The sequence below is a fragment of the Pristiophorus japonicus genome, chromosome 8, assembly GCF_044704955.1.
Source record: "Pristiophorus japonicus isolate sPriJap1 chromosome 8, sPriJap1.hap1, whole genome shotgun sequence".
Taxonomy (NCBI): Eukaryota; Metazoa; Chordata; class Chondrichthyes; family Pristiophoridae; genus Pristiophorus; species Pristiophorus japonicus.
In genome coordinates, this window is record NC_091984.1 from 111,704,640 (window position 1) to 111,726,650 (window position 22,011).

Here is a 22,011-nt window from a genome sequence, read left to right on the forward strand (position 1 = left end):
TTGGGCTCCACCCCCCGAGGCTACAGGACAGGCTGCGCGGTGCCAATTTCAAAAAATAGAACGGGGAAACTTGCTACTTTTTGGAGTAGTCGGGGGCCCATCAAAATGGGCGTAACTCTGGCAATACGCCAAAAATGGCATTGGGGAAAATTGAGCCCTATGTCTGCTCACGTTTTTGTTCCAATTGATGCATTACCGCTTCAGTCTAATATTTTGTTCACAGTGGTAAATGGAAGCTGACTTGATAATCAGATGATTTGTTTCCTGTTTGTCACTAAACCTGTACAAGGAAACCTGTATAAGGAAACCTGTATAAACAGGCACTTATTGAAACTCCCAAATAATTTCCATTGTAAAAATGTACAAGAGGCACTCTGAAACCACACATTACAAACTACGGCCGGCCTTCAATGCACCAAGCCTTTCTACACCTTAACACACGGGACACAGCCTGACGTCACAATTTAAAATTGTTCAAAGTATGTACTGTATCTGAGTCTGAAGATCATTATTACCAGTGGATTGACACTGGATTCCTTTTTGTCCGTGCTGGTATCGGGGTTTGAATCACTCCTGCAGCCCACTGTGCTCGCTTTCAGTCACCCTTGTTGACAACATACGCTAGAAAATGCACATGCAGCCCAGCCCAGGCAGTACTGTTGTCTGTCAACTGAGAGTGTCTTTAGGAATAAGTTGCATTGTACAGGTACTGAACTTGGCACATCAGTTTTATCATATCTGCTTCCAAACTTATGTTCTTAGCATTGTTACAGCTGATTAGGTGCTGATCACAATCTCAGCTGGTTCTTCAAGATTGTTGGGAAAACGTTTTGAAAATGAGGACACCTGCAAGATAGGAGGAGAGCTGATGCCAGTCCCTAATGTGTCTCTAATTTACAGGTTTCATTGTTTCCAATTCATTCTATTTTAGGCCATTTGAAACATGAGAAATAGGAGCAGGAGTAGGCCATATGGCCTCTTGAGCATTCAATAAGGCTGATCATCTACCTCAACCCCACTTACATGCCCTATCCCTTGATTCCAAGTATTCAAGGCCCACTTTCCGATGAGGTTTGTTCTGAACATTATAAAATCATAGGAGCTGTTTTAGCCAAGCAACACTTTGCGTTGCTGAACTAGCTCACTGGCTTCCATCCAAATTGTTTCAGTAGAGCTTAACTTGTATATGGTTCATTTTCTTTTGTTCAAATGAGGAGCTCAACAGTTCAAAAATAAGGCAAGTGCATTTGCAGCACTCGTTGGCTTATGCAGTTTCTTCTCCCCCTCCCCCACGTTAGTTCCCAATTGAGACTATACTGGAAAGAGCCTGTTAATGGTAAGTCCCACTGATGTCTTAAATGGAGCCAAACCATCAACATTGTTTTGTCCACACATTGATTGAACTGTCCAAAAATACACCTGATCAATGCCAATTAACTGGAGCATATAGTGCCTTTGCACAATGTTGCATTCCGTTGTAGCTTTGCAGATAGGTGAGGTATTGTAGAACTGGGGATGTTGTTAATAAAATACCATAACTAACAGGACCATTGCCATTTTGTCATGCAGAAAACCAAATTACCCACAGTTAAACTACCCAGATTACCAGTGTTGCCTGTCTTTCTGCAATTTACTAAACTGCAATAAGTTTTTTTTTCCAAGTTTATTGGGACACTTTAAATTTCAGAAAATCTTCTATGGCTGTTGAAAGCTAAGTGAATTCCAGAGAGATGAATATTGCTTTGTTACAAGCAAATTGGTTACATAACAGGATGTGAGTTTATTAGAAATGTAAATAAAAAAGTGACCTGATTTATTTCTGTAAGTAAAGGTGTGTTCCCAATCTGCATGCAAATATGTGTACTTGTTCATCAGTTGCTAAAAGCCAAAAAATAATTGCTTCTTTGCTCTTTCTTGAACACAGAGTCAGCAGTATGTGGGCGTGGCTGACCACTTAGGAAACAGATTCTTGGTTTTTTTTTTGTGCTTTTGTGTTTGTGTGCTGCGGCCTATAATTGCTTGGGTTAGCTGTTTTGCTGTTTGTTTTCTTAACTATAGAACATTGCTCATGATAACAGATGGCTAGCCTTGGGCTAAATAAACCACAATAGAAAAGCATGGGAGAACAGAAAGTGCATGCATTTTAATTCTCAAACCCTATTAAGGTTTATGGTGAATAAAGGTGAATGGAAGGTTTTTTTGCACATTTCAGCAAACTGACTGAATACATATTCTTTTGGCTGTTGAATTCTCACCTTTGTAATTAATGAGACAGCCCATAGTGTGTCTGTCTCCCAGGAAAGATGTGTGTCATGCCGGGCGTGCTGTAACGTGCAGCACACTCTTCAATAGGTATTCCCTTCTGGTTATCAGGGAATTGCCAGGAATCCCATTGTGGCATTGGATGCTTAAAAAATACATTTTATATAAACAAAATATACTCATTAATGGTCTTGTTTGTTTTCTTAGTTATTTTGCAAATGAGTGGCCTTTATTAATTGTGCAAGAATTCATTGTTTGGTTTGGAGCAAAGAGGATTTCAAAATAATACTTTTTTGGTGTTATTACCCAGATACATTGCATTTAGAAAAGAAAATAGGTAAGGAATCAGAAATAAAAGTTTGCTCCCATGCAGAAGGTTGATCCATGATGTATATGTTGATCCAGGTTAAGAATTTTAAAATATATATTGATTTTAGGTGCGTGATGCAATAGTTAGGAAATGCACAAACATTAGGCAATTGTTAAATCCATGCTTGTTTTTATAAGTAGTATATTCGATTGAATTATATGCAAGGTTGGTTTGAATGGAGCCCAGGGCATTCAAGCAGTGCCATAGAGTAGGGGAACCGTGTCTATCGGCTATATTCCCTCGATGTGTTACTAGTTTCAACTGTTCTCATGCTGGAACAGACAAGACACTTTCCTACCTCACACTGAAAGATCCTGTGAGCTGTTTTTGTGTCTCCCAGCAATTGTTTACAAAGTGCTAAACGTGAAGATGGATTGCTTTCCCACTCCGTTGTATGGGGAATGGTGTCTTTAATGGAGCCATTTAAAACGAGGAGAAAATACAAAACAACTTGATCATCATCCCCACTCAAATGGAGTACAAAATATTTTGTACCCTGCTGCTCCTTGGTGTAGATGTGCCACCGAATCTTAACCTGTGCTTGCTGTGTTAGAACTGTAGGAAACTTGTGTATTTCTCTAAATAGAGATCAAAATAAACATAAGAATGTAAACTGAAAATATTGGAAATATATTTCATTGTTTGCATTTCACATTTTCTCATCTCCTCCCAAAAAGGACATTTATTCCCCAATTGACCATAGTGAAATGTATCTTTTTTATGTCCAGAATTTTTTTTATCAGAATGCCAATCAAGTCAATTAAGGCTGCTGGAAATCCTTTGGGCCTAGTTGCAGTTTCCCATTGAAGCATATCTTGGGTCATTAAGGTATAAAGCATTTTGAAACGGTCTATGCAATGAAAACAAAAAATGTTATCTCATCACTGCAGAAGTATGCTCTCAACTTTAAAAAAAATTATTTATTTGTTCACGAGATTTGGGTGTTGCTAGCAAGTCCAGCATTTGTTGCCCATGCCTTGAGATGGTGATGGTGAGCCACCTTCTTGATTCGCTGCAGTCCACAGTGCTGTTAGGTAGAGTCTTCCAGGATTTTGACTCTACGATAATGAAGGAACAGCGATGTATGTCCAAATCAGGATGGTGTGTGACTTGGAGGTAATGATGTTCCCATGTGCCTGCTGCCCTTGACCCTCTAGGTGGTAGAGGACGTGGGTTTGGAGGGCGCTGTCGTAGATGCCTTGTTGCAAATTTAAATTATTCCAAAAGACTATTTGCCTAGTTCACCAGGATATATTGCATTACATTCCTAAGATAGTTTGTGGAATGCTATTAATAAGGGAGAGTTAGTTAATTTAGCTATATTTGTAGTTTAGAACTCTGGTATCCCACAGGATTATTGCTATCAGTCTGTCTATTAAACTAGAAGTATATACAGTACTGCAAAACATACCAAAGTTATTTTCCCTTCTGCAAACAGTAGGAAGTAGGGTTTATTTACATTTTTCTTTTATGTATTCAACAAATTTTGCAGATGTTCTTGGTTTTTCCAGTTTTTCTAATGAGATTGTGCAAGATTTATGACTTTGAAGTCTATAATTAATAGAATATCGGAACCTTATCTAATCGCCTTTGTTATGGCTTCTGTTTACCAGAGGGGATACAGTCAATTTTTTAAAAATCCTATTTTATATATATTTTACATTAGTGTTTTGGAAGCCTTGAGAATGGGTAAAATGTGCCTCTTAAGCCCTCCAGATGTACCACTTGAAATGGTTTCTGTAGCTTTTTTCCCCTCATTGATTCTGCTATTTAAAAATGCAGTCATTAAAAAAAATTCTGTCTGAAACAAAATGGATTATTAACACATGCAAGAGAAACATCCAGTGCTACTTAGAACAAAATGTACAGTGAAATACATGAAAGCTTGTCTTTTCCAGAAGGATCAAAGAGTGCTCATTACTAATAATTACCTTTGTATTTAAATGACTAGTTCAAATATGAAGTATAGACTGATTATTAATACACTTGATTTTTTTTTACTGTTCAAATGCAGTTTGACAACAAAGACTTTTTATGTGGTGTAAACATACTGCTGCAAAAAGGTTTCTGTTATTACTGAAAAAAAATTATCAGAAACCTGTCATCTGATCCCAAAATTAACATTTTGAACTGGTTGTCAAAGTTTCTCATCTTGTGTAGAAAAATTGCAGAGGAACAGACATTTATGGAAAAATATATCAACCTGCATAGCCCAGAAAGATTAATGAGTGCTTTGCATTTACTAGTAGTGTGACATCCAATGTTCCTTCTGAGTTTCCTTGCCCTTTCTTCCTGTTGCAGATCTGCAGATGTAGTTGGTCTCCTTCTCTCTTATATTTGATCCACATTGTTACGTTTCACTTGCGCCTGGACATTGAGTGTCGGCTGCCATTTGACTGCTTGGTTGAGTACTGAGCGTGATCCCATGGTCACCTGCTGTTTCTGCATGCACTTTCAGCAAAGGTCACAGTTAGCCAAACACAAGACAGTATGTTGCCCCAGCACACTGCATCACCTAATAGTGGGGCGCATTCAGTGGAAATCACAAACATGACCGAGAATGGGTTGGGTGCCCATCGGAGGTTAAGCACATCCTGCAGGGAGTGAGGTTAAAAAGATATCAAGAGCACAGTCAGCCTCAACCTTCTTCCCTCACCCCACCTGACATCAGTGAAACTGTGACCCATTTCACAGCAGTACAGATGAAGGCTCGGCAAATTGCCTGCACTTTTTAAGCCATGGCTGGCACATGCAGATCCAAAGTGGTTGGTTAAAAAGAGGTCAAATCTCTGGTTAATCATATAAACATGTTTTTAAAAGACATTTTACATGGAAAAATGTTACCATTTATTGGGAATTTATCATGGCACCATTGAGTACAGTACTGGGCAACATTTCCTCCCCTCATCAGACAGTTACAGGTCTGATACAAAAACAAAATGCTGTGAAGTGCTGCACTTGACTGGGAGCAGCAGTTTTATTTGTTGCTGCTAAGAAGATGGGATGCAAGATTTGCAGATATTTTGAGGTTGATCTTGATGACGTGGATATAGTTTGCTGGTGATGTAATGATTAGTGTGATTCAGGAGCGGGGATTTAAAATTTACAAGTCACTGATTAGAAGTGATGATTTAATAGGGAGAAAGAGCAACTTTGCACATGAAGATCTATATGGAGAAGCTGAGTCTTCTCCAGTTTTAGGTATCATCTTACCAACTGCTGCCATTTCATTCATATTATGCAGTTTTCACATGCTGTACATTCCCTTTGCACCACCACCCTTTTTACAAGACAGCTCCCTTATGTCGTCACACACAAAAGAGAAAAGAAAGCAGCATGGCAGAATTTCTGAAACAGCAACATGGTGGAGCGAAAGTGTAATTTTTTTACTAGGGTAGATGGAATCATCTTCCACTTGACAGATCCTTGTAGTCAATAATTGATTTGTTTTTCTTTTCGTCTTCAAAATTGTGAAACACCAAAGTGGAAGTGGTAAAATTTATAATTTTTGATTACCACAATCAGGACTGAAGTTGACTAATAGTGTGGATTACTCAGTTTCATAGAATTGCAAGTTTGCACTGATGTCCATTTCAGTTTCATTCTGCTCTTGTGATAAACTTACCTTTATCTTTACAAGGCAGTGCAGTATATAGGAGCTGAGACTGTCAAATTAAAGTTTAACAGTTTATCACTGTTATTTTATCATAGACAGAATTAAGAATTTTTTGATTCTTTCTTGCACTGAGATAGCACTGCTTTAAGTTTGAACTTGGTTTGTTATTCATGATTCACTTAAATTTGAAAAATACATGATAGGCTCCATGTTTCTCATTTGCTCATGTTCACTCTCACTCTCTCCCACTCTCACTCACATTCACAAATGGTCCAGCAACAGGAAGTTCCAGAGCCACAATGTCTTCTGCCTCTTAATTGACTTATATACATGAACTTAGCCAGTGTTTACTTTTAATTACACTTTATAAGTGTAAAATGACACACCCACACTTGAGCAGAAGAATATTATTTGTGTTTTCCATAATGGTGTTCTTGTACTCTGATTTAGTATGGGCTGTGCCATAGAAAAATTGTTATTACAAAAATTTAAGTTTTGAATTCATTTGAATTCACACGATATCCCACTTCAGAGAGTTGCAAGTACAGGTACAATCTCCGAAATCTGGAAACCTCGGGACCGAGGCCATTCCAGTTTTTGGATTTTTCCAGATTTCGGAACAGAAATCTAACGTCCCGAATCTGGAAACCCCTGGCCTGAGTTTCATGTTTTTCGGGATTTCGGAGACAGGGACAGCGGCTGTGGGTGATTCAAAATTAGTTAATGGCAGGGACAGCAGCTGTAGGGATGATTCAAAAGAACAATTGTTTTGTTGTGCGTACCCTTGTTTTGGATCACTATTGCTCTATATTGACTGCACGGGCACCTGGTGTGATCTGGCGGGACTGCATCCAGGGCTGACACCAGACACGCAGGCTAAAAATTTGCCAACCTTGTACCTGTTTTTTTTTTTGCGATATTTCACCGTTTTTGGCGAAAACGACGAACCGGGAAATTCGGAGAAGTCTTGCGCCGGCGGTTTTTAAGTACCGTTGGGGAGCAGACTGCCGGCGTGCAAGACTCGAAATACCACTTCCGCCAAAAATTTGGTTCACCCGTAGTTAGGACGGAAAAGCACTCCCGGGAAAAACCTGCGTTTCAGGCCTTGGAACAGCGGTAGGTATGAAGACCTGCAAAAAAGATAAGTTCAATGTTTTATTTTTTTAATTCTTTTGTAGCGATTCGATAGTTAAGTGTCTTGTGAATGTTTTATGATTTTTTGGGGGGGGGGATGGGGGGGATTATTTACAGAATACTGATCCGAATATCAAATATCCATTTCTGAAATTTTACTACTTTCATTTTATGCCGGTTTTTGGAACAGATTTCCAGATTCCGGACGTCAACTTGTGCGATCTGCACGGTGTCAGATTTTCGGAACTCTCCGGTTTTGGAACTCCGGATTTTGGACGCGCTACCTGTGTATATATATTTTTTTTAAATCAGCCATTTCATGCCAGTTCCTTTTTGATCTAGAGCCAAAAATTGACAAGGACCTGGCTGCATACTTTCACCTGCAGCAGTTAACAACTATTTGGCCTTAAGATATTGCTGTTTCAAGCAAGTATACTTTGTGGATTTGAGGGAGGGACCAGGTTCAACACAGTTGCAGTTTACCCACAGAATGATACATTGTGCATGCACAGTTGAACATGCCTATCATTATAAAACTGTACATCATCCAACTTACTGTGGGCAATGCTACAAGTAATCTGCCAGTACATATAGTAAGTTAACTGATTACTGAGATTGGGTTTGTTGAGTGGGCCACATTGGAGTAATGGTGATGTCTTGTTCCTCGGCAATGAGTACAAAATGTCATTAATTCCAGGTAATAACTTGTGATGTATTTTATATTTTTTTTTAAGTGTGTATAACAATATCGCATCACTGATGCTTGTGCCTTTTGATGCACATAACTTAGTTTTTTTAACACTATTAAAGTTCCCTACTCATCACTTGTAAGAGCTAAAATTCCAATATCTTCACTCTAAAAGATTTATATTATTTGATTAATGATAATTGAGTGCCCATATTTTCTTACTGAAATTCTGACACATCAACGTTGTGCTGCAGTATCAGTATTAGCTGATCAAAGACAGCGCACGTTAACCTCAGAATTCCCCAGGAAGGAGAAAAAAACTATCCAGGGTTGCTGCTCCTGATTGGTCTCCAGTGGCATCTTCAGAAATGCTGTTAATTTGCGACATTAACTGAAGATGGGATTGATTAAATAGCCCACTGACATTGTCCAGGCTCACGCAAGAAGACTGGCTACTTGGGTAGGCCATTGCCACTCATGGAATCATAAGCAAGAGAGGCATAGAGGATGAGCATTGGAAATGAAAGTCACTTTTTTCTCTCTTTGCCTTTAGGTTCGCCCTCAACGATCATCACACACTGGTGCTGTTTCCCCACTGGATGATGATGAGGCAGACCGAGCAAGCAAGTAAGGAATCATTTCAATTGTTTCTTGTGTCTTCTGTTTTATACTTCGTTATCATTCCTGATGCCTTTTGGACAGGCAGTTCTCAGCTAAGTTGTTAACAAAAGGCCAAAACTGATAACAGTGTACTTAAGTGGCAAGTGTTCTATTTGCAATGCATCCTTTACTGCTAATGCTGTATATCCAATGTTCAATTATGTTTTCAGATAAATGAGTATAGAAGTTAATATATTTCAGGAAGGGCAATATCATATATTTTGCAAACTCCTCTACTTTAATGCTGAATTATGGTTGTGGCTCATTGGATGTATAATTTCATTGCATATGCACATGTTACACCTCCATCTACTATTTCATGTCTTATACCATTTACTTTTCAAAAACAGCTTCTTATAAACAGTAAATCAATGTCAAGTTAGTCTGCAGAAATGTGTTGCTTAGTTAGATGTTTGCAGGCATTACAATCAGAATATTAAGATATTTAAACTGTTGGCTGTGTAGTGTAAACAGTATTTTTAGTTGCATATTGCAAAAATATTTACAACAGAAAAAGTATACTGGATGCATAGAAGTATTCATACAAGATTTGGGAAAAATGCAAATCTACTCTTAATTATATTTCATTATATTTCTGAAGTGATGATCATCGATGCACTGTATCAAAAATGTGTGTATCAATGCTGACCTCTGCTGGTTTCAAAATATCAAACTATGTGCACTTGTGAAAGGTGCTTGATTTTTTTAACATTAATTTGGATTGGCATATTGTGTGCACATGTTCATCTTTGATGGCTGAATGACAACATAATGCAGTTAAGTTTATTCACACAATAGTATGAATGAGAGATATAAAAAAATCACATTTTATTTCATTGTTAGTATTCAATATTTTCAGATAACCATTTTGTGTGTGTACTACCGGTACTAATAGACAATCTCAGTCAATGGAGGATATTTACCCTCTATCTATCTGTAGTTTTCTTGATTATGAATATGGGTAATACAGATACTAGATGTTAAAAGTAGGGAAAAGTACTGCATTCCTGCCCACTGCAATCTGATGATTTTTTTTGATAACCCATCAACTTTAAAAAAAAATCTTCCTGATAATGTAGAGCCTTTTTTAATGTGCCTATACAAAAATGATTGTATTTTGTGGACTGAATACAACAAAAGCAGCATGATTTGAATGTATTATTTTTAAGTATAGTGTTTACTGATTATGTGTGATACATGGTGTCTTTGGTCAAGTACTGTATTTAGCATTCCACTAGTAAAGGACAAAAATATTTCTGCAGTTACACTCTGGTAGTTGGACTTTAATTGTGCTCCAATTTAGTCAAATTGCTTTATAATCTTGCATAGCAGTTTTCACCATTGCTTAGAAGCATTAGATAAATGCCATCTCGTGTAGCTTGTATTTTGCGTATTTCTCATTTGGAAAGGGAGCTGAAATTTATCAGCTCTGTTAAGTAGGCAGTGAGGGCAGAAAAATCGGGAATTGGTGATGGGGCAGAAAGTGGGGAGAAGTAGAGATTACACTTCAATCCCATTTGTAGATTACACTTCAATCCCATTTGTAAGCAACTCTATACAATATTGGAAAAATATTGAGAAAAAATTATGTCAATGTGCTACCCTAGAATGTCATCATAGGCAGTCCCTCGAAACGAGGATGACTTGCTTCCACGCCAAAAAAAGCTGAGTTCACAGGTGTTTCAATGAAGGACCTAATATTCTAGATCCCGAACTACATCCTGAAGGGTGGAAGATGCCTGTGCGTGCATTTTTTTAATGTATGGTGACCGTTGCACACCAGGCACCACATGGACTTGACAGAGCTAGGTCTTGGTCCAGTGGCAAGGATTAGCCAAGACGACTGGAGACCAGCTCTGCTGCACGGACCCAGTGCGCACACATATTGCAATGTGTGCTGGCCTGTGCTGCCCCTGGGCCCCTGGCCCCGAACTCACGCCTCGCTGACCTACACTGGCTCCCGGTCTGGCAAAACCTCACTTTTAAAATTCTCATCCTGGTCTTCAAATCCTTCCATGGTCTCTCCCCTCCCTAACTCTGTAATCTCCTCCAGCCCTAGAATGTAAGATCAAAGTGGTTGGTAAGAATACCTGTATAAGTTCTTTCACCATGTTGAAGGCAGATGTGTGTCACAAAGGTCATGAGTAAATCCAAGACTTGCTGGAGGCGTATGAGTAAAAGAGCTCATATACCCAGGACTTGGTGACTACCATGATTAGGCTACAACTGTTTATGCTGCTAATGTTTCATACCTCTTACTGCTGTTACCGCTATCTGCTGGGATATATGTGTCTCTGCTGTGGTCAGGAGGATGGTGACAATGCAGTCGCATATTTCTGGGAGATTTGCCTATGCACCATGTCCTGGTGATGAGCTCTTGATACCTTCTGCCTGCCTGGCAATGGCTGATACCTGCATTTGTCAGCTGTCTGATGACCGCCAAGCGACTGTCCTCATCGAGGTTAGGGGTACGAGGCAGGTTGGTTCTTTCTGAGCTTTAGATCTCCAAGATGACAAATCTGGTGTTGCAAGTTCAGAACAAAATCAAACTATTATGGCAGGATTAGGTAGGTCTGCATCTTCCAGGACATTGTTGATGATTGATTCCAGCCTGGCTTACTAATGGAAGCTTCAGGAGTAGACATCACCGGGTGCTGGTGGTATTCCTTTTCTGCTCAATATAACTCTACAAGCCTAATGCGCCAGCAGGTAGGGTGATCAGATCTAGTCAAGCAAAGGAATATTCATCAGTGCCTGCATACAGAGGTTATTGGGAAAGGACCACGACCATGGCGTCGCTACTACCAGAAAGATTCAAAGTCCTATAATCAGAATATTTTACCTCCTTCCACCCCTCCCCATCCCCTCTGGCTATTTCAGTTGACTGCCAGGATCCAAGGGCAGCTTACATTTGGGTCCTTGTCCTGATGATGCCTATCCAAAAGTTTTTCATTGGAACTTAATCTTCCCACGTAGTAATTACGAACAAGTTTTCCATTGTCCTGTGATGTCGCCAATATTCAATGTGCTATGAATGTTACAGGAAACAATGTTATTTTAATTTTCATCTCATCCTCGTCTCTCAACCTGGTGATTGGCTTCGCCTGAACGAAGTCGCATGCCTTTCTGGACTAAACTGGGGCCAGCTTCTTCCAATTTAATAGTCTCAACAGTTTAGCTATTGGTAGTTTATCCAAGGACCAAGTCTAAAACAACTTCAGAACTCACAAGTGATGGGGTGCAATTTACTTTTTGTCAACTTCTAACCAGAAGTATTGGGCTGTAAATTGCGGTCAGAGACTTCCTTCTAACGAACGCCTCTTACCCGAAAAAAATCTACGAAACGTTGTCCGTAGGAACGTAGGATTCCAGTCGCGCGCCGAGAACCGGCTTTAGCGAGGCCTTGCCGGGTGCATGTACACATCATACGCACCCGGTGAGGCTGCAATTTTTGGCCCATTATTTATATCTTTCTATTAGCAGTGATCCATTCCATTTTTAACATACTTTTTAAAATATTTGAATTTGTTTTAATGTATTTGAATTTCATATTTGCATCTTTCCCAGATTGCACATGGAATAAAACTGTTTGCACTGTCCTTATTTCATAAAGATACAGTAACTAAGAGAAGTAGTCTAGGTGATTTGATCAAGTGCATCACTTGACCATTCTGCTAACCTTTCACTCAGCATAAATTATCCATCATATTTTAAGTTCCATGTAACTTATTTTAAGCACTTTAAATTGTGTTACTACATCAATTTTTAGTAAAAGTTGTAGCTTTTAATAAATCTTTAAAAGTAATAATAAATGATGTGATTTTGTTCATGCAGGTAATTATGCTGGTTAAGCAAACTAAGTATGACTTGCATCTTACTAAGCTACTTAAAATACTCATTTTCTTAGGGTATCATCTGAAGACAGTGGAGAAGTATATGCCTATATTGATGACAGTGATGATTCTGAACAGATGGATCTAGAGTCACAATCTCCAGGCCAGATGGACTTGTTGGGAGAGATCCTTGATACCCTCAGTACACATAGTTCAGATCAAGGAAAGCTGTGTGGTGCAAAGAGCCTGGATTTCTTCAAATCAATGGATGATATCAGTTATAAAGCAGGAGTGAGTACTCTATATTACAGTTCTAGGATTGTGATAGTACGCAAGTTAAAACATCAAAGATAACGTGACTCAAGTTCACTAGCCATTTGAATTCAAAAAATTCGTCTCGATCGAGGCTGCAATCCTGAAATTTCTTTGAAACATAGAAAATAGGTGCAGGAGTAGGCCATTCGGCCCTTCAAGCCAGCACCACCATTCGATAAGATCATGGCTGATCATTCTCTCGGTATCCCTTTTCTGCTTTCTCTCCATACCCCTTGATCACTTTAGCCATAAGGGCCATATTTAACTCCCTCTTGAATATATCCAATGAACTGGCATCAACAACTCTCTGCGGCAGGGAATTCCACAGGTTAACAACTCTCTGAGTGAAGAAGTTTCTCCTCATCTCAGTCCTAAATGGCCTACCCCTTATCCTAAGACTGTGTCCCCTGGTTCTGGACTTCCCCAACATTGGGAACAATCTACCCGCATCTAACCTGACCCAACCCGTCAGAATCTTGTATGTTTCTATGAGAACCCCTCTCATCCTTCTAAACTCCAGTGTATAAAGGCCCAGTTGATCCAGTCTCTCCTCATATATCAGTCCGGCCATCCCGTGAATCAGTCTGGTGAACCTTCGCTGCACTCCCTCAATAGCAAGAATGTCCTTCCTCAGATTAGGAAACCAAAATTGAACACACTATTCCAGGTGAGGCCTCACCAAGGCCATGTGCAACTGCAGTAAGATCTCCCTGCTCCTATACTCAAATCCCCTAGCTATGAAGGCCAACATACCATTTGCCTTCTTTACCGCCAGCTGTACCTGTATGCCAACTTTCAATGACTGATGAACCATGACACCCAGATCTCGTTGCACCTCCCCTTTTCCTAATCTGCCATCATTCAGATAATATTCTGTCTTCGTGTTTTTGCCCCCAAAGTGGATAACCTCACATTTATCCACATTATACTGCATCTGCCATGCATTTGCCCACTCACCTAACCTGTCTAAGTCACCCTGCAGCCTCTTAGTGTCCCCCTCACAGCTCACACCGCCATCCAGTTTAGTGTTATCTGCAAACTTGGAGATATTACACTCAATTCCTTCATCCAAATCATTGATGTATATTGTAAAGAATTGGTGTCCCTTCACTGAGCCCTGCGACACTCCACTAGTCACTGCCTGCTATTCTGAAAAGGACCTGTTTATCCTGACTCTCTGCTTCCTATCTGCCAACCAGTTCTCTATCCACGTCAGTATATTACCCCCAATACCATGTGCTTTGATTTTGCACACCAATCTCTTGTGTGGGATCTTATCAAAAGCCTTTTGAAAGTCCAGATACACCACATCCACTGGTTCTCCCTTGTCCACTCTACTAGTTTATGTCAGTTTGTTTTTGGGATCAACTATGTTAATCTATTTACGCATACACCTTAGTTGGTTGACCAAGGAATGCTACTACAGGTTGGAACGCTCTGCTCCGGCACCCTCGGGACCTGACTGGTGCCGGAACAGAGAATTTTCCAAACCATGGGAGGTCGCGCCGAACCTAGGCTTACCGATACCTGTAGACCGTGGCCAGGATCCTGAACGCCTCCGGTTCGGGCTGCGGAACTCGGGCCTCGCTCTCTCTCCGCAGCAATGAACACGGAGAATCAGTAAGCGTGGGAAACTGGAATGCCATCCATGCAAGGCGGCAGTTGCGCACTGATCACTGAGAGCCAGGAAGCGCGGGAAACCGAAGCCGAACCACGGATCTTTCCAGACCAGAGAATCCCGGACCAAAGAGGTCCAAACTGTAGTGTAATCCCTGGAGGCACGTGAGTTGTGGCTCTCATCCTGTCCCAACACATTGCTGTTGAGAACTAATTTGTGAAGAAAAAGTGCGGAAAAGTCAAAAGTAATTGTTGCCTAGTTAAATCTTGATGATTTTGAAAATGTTAAATAACAGAAGATGATACAAGAAATAACTATTTTGTATAATGGATTTAGTCTAGAGTTAACTTCATATTTGACAATGAATCACTCTTTTACCATTAAAGTTTTGGGATCTCTCAAATTTAATGTGTTTCTTCTTATTTTGTTAGAACAAGTCCAATACTCCGAGTGAGGGAAATCTGGCTGAACTCGGTGTAGGGTATGGTGATCATCTGAGTTGGCACCTGGGACAAGATGATACTGTTGTCCATAGAAAGCCCCTTCCCCCATCTCCAAGGAAATCATTTTGTTATTCATCTTGTGAAAACTCCTCTGTGTTTGTTGAAGAGTTGACAAATTTTCCTAAACTCAATAGTGACTCATCTTTTAAAGCTTCAGTGGCAACCCTTGCCTGCAGCGAAGAATCCAAGCAGAAGAAAAACGTATCAGCCAAACTAAAGGAGCCAAAACGAACACTAACTAGTGGAGACGGTACCTACGAAGACGAGTGTCAAAATACACCAAAATACCCATCAGTTTTAATCCCTTGGGAAAAAGAAGATGTTGAGGATGAATTGCTAGAACCCACAAGTGAAATAGACCTACTCCAAGAGATCGACTGTTTATGTTCCAGAATTGAAACCGGTCACACTATTTCCAGTGTTGGTACTTCCACTACCAACACTTAGAACAAAGTGTGAAAGTGCAGCAGTATTTTAAGCTGGGGTAAATTCAGATAATTATTTAATAACTGAAAGGTTGAGTGTTAGACTGCATGAAAGGGAGGAGTTCTTGAACATTTCTAAGTGCAGAAGAAGTAAAAATGCACTGCTTTACTGATTTATGCAAAATCAAATACAGATTTTCTTTCAAATTTAAACTGTAATACACACTGCTAAAACAGAATGTTAAAATCACTTCTGATTTATACACTTGAGCTAAACAGTTGACTGCAAATTGTTACCTAGAATGGAAGTAGTGTATTGATAATTCAGCAATCAGGTATGTATGTACACAAAAGAAGCCATTTCAATTAAAGTTCAATTCGGGTGAAAAAGGATTAATGTTAACTCTGAGGGAAAAAACAAACTGATGTTTCTACATCACAATGGGAGGCTGAGATTTTCTTTCAGGGTCAATGATATTTCCCTGCATTGTTCCAACCAAATCAGGCTAATAAGGCAAATGCCTTGTGATATAAAAATTGCTGCATGCTATATATAACCTTGTACAACGAAGAGTGGATGAGAATTAGCAGATGGGATTGTCTGAGTTTACAAGCACTTGTGGAGGGAACAGTGGTCATTATTCTCTGCAATTCCTTACATTTCAAACCTTCTTCAACCCTTCCTGTTCCATTTTAAGAAATCTACAAGCTGAATACTCTGAATTATTTAAACACTCCATTTACATTTTATCTATGTTTTACCGTTATCTATGCTTTACCCATGTCTATAAATGAAATATGCAGTAAATTAAAGCCAAATGATCAAAGGTACTGCCTTAAAAATTACAGAAATCATAGTCCTCTGAAATCATCATATAGCATCTTTCTAAATCACTTTATGCAATTGTTTAGAAGTGTCACAGCATAAGATACTTTCGTGCTTAAATAGTGTAAACCTGAAAAGGCTTGAAATCCGTTCATTAGGCAATAATTATCAGGAATAACGATGCAAACGGTGGTTAGTAAAGGGAGAAAAAAAATCTCCTATGGAGATAATGCTGCATTTTATTTAATCAGCAATCTGTTGGTACCAATGAGTATTCAATCCATGTCTTCCCGAAATAAGTTGAATTGTTTTTGTTTTTGTTCCCTCAACACCATTAATGATGGCTCACTTGAACCTCTGAGTGATATTTTAGTAACTAAACAGTTTTTATGAGACATGCAATCGGCTTTCTTGAGACTTCACGTAGGAGTTTTGGCCTACAATACAATACAGTTGTTGACATTTTGATATGGATTCAAGTGTTATCAATTTTCTATGTGCTCTTGGTGTAAAGTGTTTTTTTTTGTATTGAACAAATGTGCACAAATGCTGTAAATGTTTCGTGAAATATTGTGATTTTAGAATGTGATTGTAATCGGACTGGTATAATGTAAATGGCAACCAATACTGGGATATAAGGGGGAAGAAGCACATCCAGTTGGTACTCCTGTCTCATTAATGGTACTTTAATGTGTACCAACAGGGCAAATAAATATTAGGATAGATGATAACATCTGCACAAACCAGATGATTCCAGTAACTTGTGCTACACTAATGTTTAATACTTTTAAAGCTGTAGATAACTAAGGTTACTTGATTACTTTAAATAAGACACCATCTTGCGCACTCTTTGTTACTGGGGACATGCGGTATACTTTTGGTCCTATGTTCCTTTTTTTTCTCTTAACTGGATGTTGTTAGAGGACTTCATTAGTTAGTTTGTCAGAGATACATATATTATATAAATATTTCTAATTTTTTTAGGCATTTAAAATACCTAATACATCGCTATGGCAAAGGCTGGAACATGTGCCTTAATGAAAATGATGGTACTGAATTTTATTTTGGGAACTGGAACACGTTGAGCAGAAAGATGGCACGTGCACTGATGTATCAAGGTGCAATATTGCTGTCACATTGCATAGGCTGTATATCAAAACAGAAAATCAGCAGGATTTGATCCTATTTGATATACCTCAGACTTCCCAAAAACTCACATTGATCTGAGTTTTTGTTTTAAATGTGCTCGTCAAATTAATTTACTCTTATTGTTGTGTATTGAAAATCATTTAAAATGCAGCCTCTTCCAGTGCCCAGAAGGCATGTTATCTTTTTTAGAATAATTCTGTGCAATATGAATTCTATTTACAAATTGTTTGTAATCCAGATGTTGCTTTCAAGTTAGATTTTTGCACCAAGTTTTTTTAATAATAAAGTTTAACCTGAGGGTACAGAGAAGCACATAAAGTGCATATAAGTTGAATTAACCATCAAAACTTGCTCCATGTCGACTGCAAAGTTAAGTAACAAGGTCAAGAGGTCATTTTGAATAAAGATCACTGTGGAATTAGGTTTTCTCGTTTTATCTTTTCCATCTAAGTTTTCAATATCTTATTTAATCAGTAGTCCACCATATCTTTGCAACTGCTGAGTTACAAAGTTCCATAGTTTGTCTCACTTCCATAACTTAGAGTCCATGTTTTCTATATGTAATATGTTGATTAACTAATAGAACTGTTTTAAACATTTGTTCAATTTACGTGTTCATTTGTAAATGTCAATGTTACCCATTGCTATGGTTGTCCAACTCTTTTTTAAAAAAAAATACATGTGCAGTTCATTGTGTAAATTACCTGCATTTCTAATTTATGCAGCTGTTTATCTAACTGTTCATTTAAGCATCTAGGTAACACAATTGTCCACGAATCACCAGAGACTAAGCAATTTAACTGTTAACTAATACTTTTAAGTTGTCTGAAACTGTCCAATCATTGTAAATATCAGCCAGCTTTTGTTGCTTAGGTTCTATTCTGTAGTAATGCCATTTAATTGTATATCCCAATTAAGTTTGGCTTTTACTTAAACAAAAAGCAAACAAGTTGTATACTTTGAATCTAATGGAAAATCCAGTCATTTGGCTTTTTAAAGTAACAAGTCATTGTTAAGATCTAATCATCTGTAGAACTGCTGTTCGTGCCAATTTTATTTTCAGCATTCCTTAGGGAAGCTTATTTGTAAAGGTCATAATTTTTTATCCAGATTAACACAATAAAAGCTATATCCCACAGCATCTTAAGTGGAGTTACTTCCCTTTGTGATTCAGAAATGTACTGCAAGCAAATTGGATTTTTAGCTGTGCAGCTGAATGTGCTTATCCAAATTGGCCAGGTTTTGATGTACCAAATGCCAGATTAAGCTGTTGCAGGGTATATTAAATTCTTAAGACTTTTTGGGACAGTTGTATGAGCACTGCACCAATTCAGAATATATCTATTTATAATGAAACCCAGTGACCGTTTCACCAGAGCGGGTATGTACGGGTAACACCGCTTGCAATACTCTATGTCTTTGGTTAATCTGTTCTTTTGATGGTTGTCCAAGCTGCTGTATAATATTAAGGGAAATTGTACAAAATTGGCTGAATAAAGTTATTCTTCAGACTTTGCAGAGCTGTGCTTTGCCTTTGTCAAACAATAAAGTTTCAATTTTATGTTGAGATGCTTTGTTTAACCTGTTTCTTTTAAATATATGCAAAGAATAGTAATTTTGGTGTTAGAATTCATTACTTGTTTTATGTTCATGTGATCCAATCAAAAGGGCAAATACTCGCATTGGAAATGTGCGCAGTTATTAAGGTGGGTTCCAACAAACTTTTAAATGCAGCAAACACTTGTCCATTTAATTCACAACACTAATTAATTTACACTGTAAAATCAATGCTGTATCTACTTCAGGTTGGTGAGCTGTATGCATTTAATGATCAATAATCTCCACATCCATTGTCTTCCTCGTTCTCCCACTGGCTGCAGACAAGTACACAGTTGCAGTTTATTCTGATTTGTCAAAGGTATTTTTTGTTTTTTCCCTATACCTTAATAAACAAAGATGTGTAGCAAACATATTTTCTATAGTGAGAAGAGTTGGCTTTCTAATTATTTTTTCTTATTGTACACACTTCAAGGAACTAAAGGAATCTAACTTCTGTTTCTGTCCCTATGCTCGCTGTAGTTGGAAGCTCTTACAACTACTGTTTTGAAACTTTTATCTATTGGTCCAGAATGGATTTTGGTTTAATTTATGTAATGGAATTATTATGAGGTTAGATTCAGTTCATAAAGGGCTAAGTCCAGGAGAGAGAGAGAGAGAGAGACACACAAGTTATCGGGAATATTGTTTAGGACAAATTAGTTAGAATACCAGCCTTTTCAGAATTGTGTACTCTCGTATACTATATCAATTTGAGACAATGCGTTTGTCGAACACTTTCCAAACATATTTGCACTTGAATGCAAGAATGCTTTCCATTGATTGCTCAGTAGGGCGTGTTGTTAAACAGACAATATAGTTGCCATGGCTTCTACACCACGGGGGTGGTTTCTCATTTAAGATGTAACTTTGATTGGCAGTTTGCCGATCCAATCCTTGATGTGAAGAGCTAAAGGAGAGGTCAGAGATCAAGATTTTGTCTTTCTCCCTGGGAAAAGGCCGTCTGCAGTGAATGCCAGTCATTTGAAAGATTTCTGGCTTGAGGTCGGCCCTTAAGAATAGGCGAATAGCAAAATATATTATTTTGCATGATATTAATAGGAAATTGATTGTCTCACTGCGAAAACTATTCACTTCATTCCTATATTACATGTTGAATAAAACAGGTTGGTTGTTTAGATTTGACTTCCAAAAGATGGAAGAAATGTACACGATAACAGATTCAAGATCACAGTATCCCGTACACAAATGAGGAGTTTTCATATTATGGCCCTGGACCTCGCACACTTTTTAAATTAGAAATTGGGTAGCAAATGTCGTCTAGAAATCACAGGAAATAACTGGTGCAACCGAACCTGAGTGAACATCCCGTGGGAGCTGACATTTGTAACGGAGACATTAGTACTAAATAAAATTGGCCCATTCTATGAGTGTGGATTTAGAGCAATGGAGAAACAGGGCCAAGATGTAATTCCTTTTCAAGATCACAACCAGAATAGCATCACGTACTAGCCAGGCTTTAGTCTGGATGCAAGGTTTTCTTTGAGCCCAAAAAGTCAAACAATTAATCGTAGTGAAGATTCACAATTCGCAAACGGCTGCTGAAGCATGCATTCAGCCAGGAATGGTTCCTGAGCACTTTTAGGCTTGGAAATCTGAATTAGCCATTGACATCCCACGCTGTCTGAACATTAAAAATTGAACTGCTACAAGAGGACATTTGTGCACATCTATATGCAGCAGAATTCAAATTTCACGCAGTGTAAACTGGGTACTGCTTGGCAGAAAATTGTACTGTAGCTTTCAGTCTCATTGGGCAGCTGAAGTGTAATTTACATGCACTAATGGTAGATGACCTATGGAATATTTGATATCACTGGTTATTCTTGTAACCTTTATGCCTGGTCCCAACTGAATTATCTAGCTTCTGTTAAAGGAGTAAATTGACACAGCATCAAATATGTTTGCTGCATTTCGGTTCCACGTGGACAAAATTCAAATTTTGATCTTTTAAATTTTGAGCCAATGTATTCTACTCCTGTGCTCAGGTTACCGGTCAAAATGCTTATTTACATTTTATGCTATAATCATTTATACAGATCAGCCATGATTTAATTGAATGGAGGGACAGGCTCAAGGGGCTGAATGGCCTACTCCCATCCCTATGTTTAAGCTTTCAATTGTGTCCCCACTCTCTGCAGTACCACTTCAGCTCTGAGCATCTCTCCTCGTAACGTAAAGCCCTCCGCCTTGGATTCATCCCTAAATTTATGCCTCCCTGCTTTCTTTGCTTTTCAAGGTCCTGCAGTAAATACAGGTTAGTTAATGCTCCATTTAACTGGTGCCCTAGATTGCTATAGGAGTATGTGTCACAATAGTAGGAAATCAAAATTGCCATGTTCAATTGCGAACCCTCACAGCAGTTTGTGTGGTTCTTTCTAATTTGCAGTATCATAATGCTCATCTCCAGTTTTAATTGTCACAGACGATTGGTGAGTTTGACCCTTAATTTCGAACCACGGGTAGTTTTGCCTAAAGTGATATGAATAAATTAACATAGAATATACAGCACAGAATCAGGCACTTCGGCCCAACCAGTCCATGCTGGCATTTATGCTCCACTCTAGCCTCCTTCCATCCTTCCTCATCTAGTTCTATCAGCATAATCCTCTATTTCCTTCTCCCTCATCTGCTTATCTAGCTTCCCGTTGAATGCTTATTTTTTTCCTATCATGGGTTTGGATTGGAAAAGATCACTCTTCCTTGTTCTACCTGAACCATTTTATCCAGGACAAGTTGAAATTGAAGCCGTTTCCTTATCCAGCAGCTATGGATTTGCATTGACATAGTTTGCTTATACAGTAGTTCTTCAAATGACAAATGATGTGTTCTGAATAAGTGAGCATAGAGTGCTTTGAGTCAAGATGTAATTAAAAAAAAAAACAGGCACACTAATTAGATGGAGTACAATAAGCGATTGAATTTAGCTACCGCTGGAATTTAGCTTTTGTATAAACAGGAAACTAGTTTTCCTTTAACTACTTTGTCCCAAGTC

The 22,011-nt window shown here is 38.6% G+C and overlaps 1 protein-coding gene across 5 annotated transcripts in view; it reads left to right on the forward strand.

Moving 5' to 3' along the window:
- The window catches only part of dennd1b (DENN/MADD domain containing 1B), a 303,998-nt gene extending 285,095 nt beyond the window's left edge, over window positions 1-18,903 (forward strand). For all 5 annotated transcript variants that reach the window (XM_070887322.1, XM_070887317.1, XM_070887318.1 and 2 more), the window contains 3 exons: window positions 8,624-8,697; window positions 12,638-12,854; window positions 14,928-18,903. In XM_070887322.1, coding sequence (XP_070743423.1) covers window positions 8,624-8,697; window positions 12,638-12,854; window positions 14,928-15,446 — 810 coding nt within the window. In that variant the 3' untranslated portion in view covers window positions 15,447-18,903. The remainder of the gene's footprint in view (window positions 1-8,623; window positions 8,698-12,637; window positions 12,855-14,927) is intronic.
- Window positions 18,904-22,011: the final 3,108 nt, after the last annotated feature.